Source organism: Plectropomus leopardus, chromosome 21 (genome assembly GCF_008729295.1).
Source record: "Plectropomus leopardus isolate mb chromosome 21, YSFRI_Pleo_2.0, whole genome shotgun sequence".
Classification (NCBI taxonomy): Eukaryota; Metazoa; Chordata; class Actinopteri; order Perciformes; family Serranidae; genus Plectropomus; species Plectropomus leopardus.
The window spans coordinates 13,889,200-13,896,215 of NC_056483.1; the positions used below are offsets into that span (position 1 = coordinate 13,889,200).

The window sequence follows — 7,016 nt, forward strand, 5'->3', positions numbered from 1 at the left end:
CACTGTTCGCTCAGATTCCGCGGTCCTGCTTTTTCTGTGAATCGTGGTGAGTAACGTTGTGGTGTGAGCGTGCGACACACCCGCGGTTGTATTTTCGCGGGAACAGACATGAGGAGGCAGCACAGAGCTCTCACACTGAGCACAAAGAGAGGGGCGAGCGGATCAGAGAACAAACAGGTTGATTCATCTTTACAATAGACGATCTTTGGCACGAGCGACAGAATGTTCTGCTTCCTGTCTGTTGCCACGGCAACACTTAACAACAACATCCAACCCAAACGGTCAGGAGGAACACTGCGTTGATTCTTGTGATACATTCACTTTGTTTTCCGGGAGGATAACTCGGATTAACTTGTGGAAATACATCTTTAAGACGAGGCATTGTCCATCAGGGTGATAATGAGTCAACGGCAGATCATTCAAGGTGAGATCCACGAGCTTTTTCGATTAATAAAAGAGGGATGCAGCTAAAAGTCAAACCGTCTTTTTTTTAAATCTGTTTGCAGTTTTTGAGCAGTATCAGAAATCAAGGATGCAGTTTGTGCAAACGGTTGCTGATTTGGCAGCCAGACCACAAAACATAGAAATCCTTCAAAATGCTGGTAAGAAGCAAGATTATAATCATTAAAACTATGTTAACTTTAGCTGCTATTTCCATCATTTACTCCAGTTCTCTCTTGCAGGTGTGATGTCCCTGCTGCGTCCCCTCATGCTGGATGCAGTCCCCAGCATTCAGCAGACAGCAGCTTTGGCTCTGGGCCGCCTGGCAGACCACAGCGATGACCTGGCCGAGGCTGTGGTGAAGGAAGACATCCTGCCCCAGCTGGTCCACTCTCTGGCCTCGCAGAATGTCAGTATACTAGTTTACTTAGCATGAGTGCGACCAGGCCTTTGTTTCCTTCCTCTTTCTCTCTCTGAACACAGACAAGGTTTAGTTCTTGCTATTGATAGAGCACTGCACTCTAAAAATGTAAAGTGACTCATGTCCCAATGTGAGCTTATTATATTAAACATTTCATGTCAAATAGGACAAGGATTCAGTGTTTGCAGCAGAATTAATTTTGTGACAAATCTGTTTGAGTGGCTGTGCAGCTTTTAAAGGTGGGTTGACAACTCATCGAGAGACCCCAGGCAATTTTTTACAGCTCAAAAAACACACTTTCCTGCAGTAAATGGCCCAAAATGCAAGCAATGTGAGTTCTGACACACTTTTCAATGATGTTTTTGCCAAAAGAAATACAAATTTTATTTGTTTCTGAGACAATTTAGTGTAAATGAACCATTACAGCATATAAAACATATAAAAACATTCATTTTTAGCGCACTTATTAATGATCATTTATGCCTACATATTTTATCACCTCACCTCAAATGTGAAAGCCCCGTGTTACGCTTTCAAAAAAAATGTTGGCTGAATAAGACAACAAAAAAAAACAAACAAGCAAATTCATATTTGAAGGAAAAAAAGGTTGATTTTTTGCATTTGTTTTTATTGTCACACATACTGTATAATGCACTACCCAAACAATGTGGGATTAAAGCCAGTGTCAACAAAAGATGAGGGTTAAACAGTACAGGGGAAACATTTGGATAAATGGGATTTTTAAATAATCAATTAGTTAAAATATTTTTTTCTATAAAACACAGATAAAAATCAAAATAAACGATAACAACAAAAAATCTAATTTCAGGCATTACATGAAGATCAAAATGTGGGAATATAATCAAATTGTGGGACAATAATGGGCTAGTATCTCTGTCATATTAAAGTCTATAATGTCAGTTAAATCCTCAGTTTGGACCATGGACAATGGATGTGTGTATCTGTGTGTGTTTGTATGCAGAGGTTCTACAAGAAGGCAGCAGCGTTTGTGCTGCGTGCAGTTGCCAAACACTCCCCTGAACTGGCGCAGGCTGTGGTGGCTTGTGGGGGAGTTGATGCTCTGGTTCTCTGCCTGGAGGAGTTTGACCCTGGGGTGAAGGAGGCTGCTGCCTGGGCACTGGGCTACATCGCAAGACACAACGCATGTGAGGAAAACACACTGGCATGCTTAGATTTCTATGATTTCCCTTCTTCTTTTACTCTCTTTCTTGGTTTGAAGAGACACTTCAGCTCCTGTTTCTTTTAATGTTTCCCCACTCTTTCCATTTCTGTGCAGTGTTGTCTCAGTCAGTTGTGGAGGCAGGTGCTGTCCCCCTGCTGGTTTTGTGTCTTCTGGAGCCTGAGATCGCCCTCAAACGCATCGCAGCTTCCACACTCAGTGACATCTCCAAGCACACACCAGAGCTGGCCCAGACTGTGGTGGACATTGGTGCCATCGCTCATCTGGCACAGATGATCCTCAACCCGGACGCCAAACTCAAGGTAGGAAAAAACACAGCCTCACTTCAACAGCTTTTGTATAATGGCATGGGAAAAAAATCAAACCTTTAGTCCTCTGAAACCTGGAGTGAGTTTTCTTGTGCTGCTTTCAGAGATGCCTTTCACAAGTATTTAAGCCACTGAACCAAGAGCAACTGATGCGATTTCTTTCAAAATCATGGGGGAAGAGGCAATGAGCAACTTGGTAATAAATGTTCCACAAATTGCAAGAAATAAGTAGATTTAGAAGATTATTTTTAAAAAGGTAGGGGGGAAAAGCTAAGGAAATTTTTTTTATAGTTATCACAATTACATATTTAAAATCATGTTACAAATTATTGTATTTTTTAAATTACATTTTAAGCACCTTTTCATTGATGTATGAAAATACATTCTTTATTTCTTTATTTTATAAAAAAGGAAAACAAATTTCTTGATAATTTTTGGGTAATTTCTTCTTTGTTGCTCATGACCTTCTTTTCATTTTTGAAAGAAATCAAGCCAATTTGCTCAGGTTTCAAAGGGTTAATAACAGAACATTGGACCATTACACTGAATGGTCATTTTTTACCACGCATACCCAATAACCTGAGACATGCATGCTAAACATTCATGTAACCTAAGTGCTCTCTTTCATTTTGGTAATTGAAGATTAAGGCTGTTTTTGAATATAATTTTATCATTTTAACGTCGGATTATATGACTGTTTCACTGTATTAAATTATTCATATTATCACAAGAGCCATATGTTGGAGTAATATCCCGCCATGCCAGTAGGTGGTTTGTGTGACTGATCGGGGCATGGGCGTGTTTTCATGCAGGTCAGTGCAGGTGCTGCTGAGAAAGAGATGCAAACAATTGTCGAAGGCTCGGAAAATGAGTTATACGACTTTATTAATTCGAATTTTAAGTTGAAGCTTATTGGAGTTTATACAGACAACACGGACACTGGTGAGAAAATAAATGTACACTTTATTTGATAGTGTGAAGTATGCGTAAAGACCGAAAATACTCCTCTGCTTTGCAGACTACGTGTCAAAACAACTCGAACAAATTAGCAGGCAGTAGCGGTATGGGACTTATCACTCAGTATGAATGACTTAGTATAGCAGTACCGCATAGACCAGATGTGTGAAAAAAAATCTACTTTGAAAATGCACACAGATGATAGGGCTAGATATATGCCTCCGCTCTTTAAGGTTTATATTAGGCTTTATGTGTGTTTTTTTTCTCCATCTGTTTGTCCTGTTTTCCCGTCATTCACTTTTTAACAAATCTCTTTCCCTGTCGCTATTCCTTGTTGTGATTTGTCGGTTAATTAAGGTGATTTAGAACATTTTATCAGCAGCATAATTTAACCGAAAATATATAGTTTAAAATATTGATTGTTGTAAAAAAAAAAAAAAAAAAGAGATACATTCCCCCACATACCTACATTTTAAGTAGCATATTCTTCTCTGTTATAGGTCACATTTGAGTTGAAATTATTATTTTTTTGAGTCAACGGAGTTATTAAATCTGTCAAGATGGGGGAATACAATAACAAAATTATGCTGACATTTTAAGGTTCCCTCATGCAACCCAAACATACAGGTATTACGTTTCTGTCAGGCTTGGAAAAACCTGATGAAATTTAAGTGAATGTGGCACCTGTACTTGAAAATAACTCTATATAGTATAGTGTGTCAAGTAATGTCACAGTATAGTATGTCATAAGAAAAATCAAAATATAGTATATCGTAACAATGTCACAGTATACTATGTCATAAAAAGTCATAAAAATGTCATTGTATCATGTAAAAAAGTATGATAATATGATATGTCATTTTTTTCCATAGTATATCAAAAATGCCATAGTATAGTAAGTCATAAAACTGTCCAAATATAGTATGTCAAAAATATCATGGTGTTAAAAAATAGATAATAGTGTAAAATGTTATTAAATTCATACAGAATTCAGGTTTCTATCAGTCTGGGAGAAACCTAATGAACTTTGATTGCACTTGGCACAGATTCTTTAAGGTAATTCTTCAAAGTATAGCGACATTTCAGGGCAACCAGTCTAAATGTTAACTATCAACATTGCAGGTAGATTTTTTTAAAAAACATTGGAAACAACCAATTTGTCTTTGATTACTGAATGTAACATCCAAGTGTAGCTTAAGAAAAGTACCACATATATATATTTTTTTTAAAGATTATTTTTAGGCATTTTTGCCTTTATTAGATAGGATAGATCATCAGTGTGAAAGGGGGAGAGAGAGGGGATGACAAGCAGCTAAGGGGTATGAGCTGGGCTTGAACCCACAGTCACTGCAGCAGGGACAGTGGCATTATCCACTAGGCCACCAGATGCCCTGAATAGAACCACATGTTTAATAGATAACAGTAACATTTCAACATGAATGCTGGCTTTAAGAAACATACAACATAAAGCTGTTTTTGAATTTACAAAAATGGCAATGAACTCTGAAAATAATTAAGATTTGTTTTTGTTTCCAACCAGAGGCAGGTGTTCTCCGCTCTCAGTCAGATCAGCAAGCACTCTGTCAGCCTGGCAGAGATGGTGATAGAGGCTGAGATCTTCCCTGCAGCAGTGGCCTGCCTCAAAGATCCAGATGAGTATGTCAAGAAGAATGTCACCACTCTGATGAGGGAGGTGGTGAAACACACACCCGAGGTACTGCACACAGTCACACTTGTATGCACGACTATGCATGTCTGGATACGACGTAATCTATGCCTGTGTTTCCAGCTGTCCCAGGTGATTGTTAACTGTGGTGGCATGGCAGCTGTGATCGACTATTTGGGCGAATGCCGTGGAAACCTGCGGTTGCCGGGGATCATGATGCTGGGATATGTGGCAGCTCACAGTGAAAACCTTGCCATGACTGTTATTCTCTCCAAGGTGTTAATCTCTGTTCTGATTCCCCTCAACATGTGACAGCTAAACCCACCGCTAAAACCAGAGACATGACTTGGGGTTCAGTATGTAGGTCACAGTCACTGAACCAGTCCCTTTGTGCTGTATCTCCTCCTGTCCTGCAGGGGGTGCCCCAGCTGGCTCTGTGTCTATCCGAGGAGCATGAACATCACATCAAGGCAGCCACAGCCTGGTCCATCGGCCAGATAGGTCATCACACCCCTGAGCATGCAAAGGCAGTGGCAACCTCTAACCTCCTGACCAAACTGCTGGAACTCTACATGGACGCCAGCAGCTCAGAGGACTTGCAGGCCAAAGTAAGACATTTTTCATGACATTTTTAGTGCATACTATGCTATGACTTTTTTACAAGTGAGTTTTTTTTTAAACAAATACTTTATGAAATTTTAATGGCATTCTATTCTACAACATTTAAAAAAAAACAAACTTTTTTTAATGCTGTGGCATACTGCACTGTGACACAGTTTTTGTGACCGATAATATTGTAGGAATTTTTTTATGCAATGCATACCCAAAAAAAGACACCATATGTCAGAAAAACTCATAAAAAAATCATAGTATTGAGTGTTAAAAAAGTCATAAACAAATCATGACAAAGTGTGTCATAAAAAAGGGTAAAAGTATAATATTCCCTTAAAATTGAATTACAGACATAGTGTTGTATGCCTTAAAATGTGCAAGAAAAAGGTACACCATGGAAGGCCCTAAAATGTCACATTGTTGAAAAAAATCCTTTAAAAAGTAAAAGTATGGTATGCCATACAAAATATCTGAACATTTTGGTATAACTTGCCCTAAAATTTTAATTAGTATGAAAAGTCATTGTATAGTAGGCCCAATACCCTAAAAAATTCATTGAAAAGTCATCGTATACTATGGTCCAAAAAACCATAAAAAGTTATACTATAGTATGTGGTACAAACTAGCATGAAAAAGTTATTGTACAGTATGTGGTCCAAAATAGCATCAAAAAGTTAGAATATAGTATGTGGTCCAAAATAGCATTAAAAAGTCATACTATAGTATATGGTCAAAAAAGCATTAAAAAGTCATAGTATAGTATGCACAAAAATACTATACAATGGCATTTTGAATACTTTTTGGACCAAAAACTCTATAGCATGGTGAAAAATGTCAAAATATGACGTCCAAAAACAACAGCTTGAATCCACATGAAATAGCATGTTAAGGGGGTGCCCGGTGGCTCAGTTGAACATGAGCCCAATGTATTTAAGCTATATCCTTGTCGCAGCAGCCGCAGGTTTCAGTCCGACCTCTGCCGTTTGCTGCATGTCATCCCCACCCATCCACCCCTTTCACTCAATAATGAGGCTACAATTAAACATAAAGCCAATGAAAGCACAAAAAGTATAAAAAAAATTAGTATGGCGAGGCGAACAATAGGATGGAATTTGGCAAAACCGACCAAAAACACCATTATGATGCATGTTGGAAAAATGACCAAGAAGGCAAGGCTATAGTATGGCAAAAAAATGTCAAAATATGACATGTCCCAAAAACAGCTTAATACACGTAAAAACAGCATAAAATAGTGTGCCAAGACAGGCCATGGCATAGAATGTTGAAAAAATGGCCAAAACACAATAAAAATGCATGTTGAAAAAAATGACCCAAAAGGCAAGGCAAAAGGTATGGCAAAAATGTCAAAATATGGCACGTCTCAAAAACAGCTGAAAACACCTCAAAACA

At 38.4% G+C, this 7,016-nt stretch overlaps 1 protein-coding gene across 1 annotated transcript in view; it reads left to right on the forward strand.

Moving 5' to 3' along the window:
- Positions 1 to 399: 399 nt before the first annotated feature.
- The window catches only part of spag6 (sperm associated antigen 6), a 36,880-nt gene continuing 30,263 nt past the window's right edge, over positions 400 to 7,016 (forward strand). Inside the window, exons 1-8 of the mRNA XM_042510438.1 lie at positions 400 to 424; positions 507 to 602; positions 684 to 850; positions 1,845 to 2,028; positions 2,160 to 2,365; positions 4,869 to 5,042; positions 5,118 to 5,270; positions 5,411 to 5,602. Of these exons, the coding sequence (XP_042366372.1) occupies positions 400 to 424; positions 507 to 602; positions 684 to 850; positions 1,845 to 2,028; positions 2,160 to 2,365; positions 4,869 to 5,042; positions 5,118 to 5,270; positions 5,411 to 5,602 (1,197 nt within the window). The remainder of the gene's footprint in view (positions 425 to 506; positions 603 to 683; positions 851 to 1,844; positions 2,029 to 2,159; positions 2,366 to 4,868; positions 5,043 to 5,117; positions 5,271 to 5,410; positions 5,603 to 7,016) is intronic.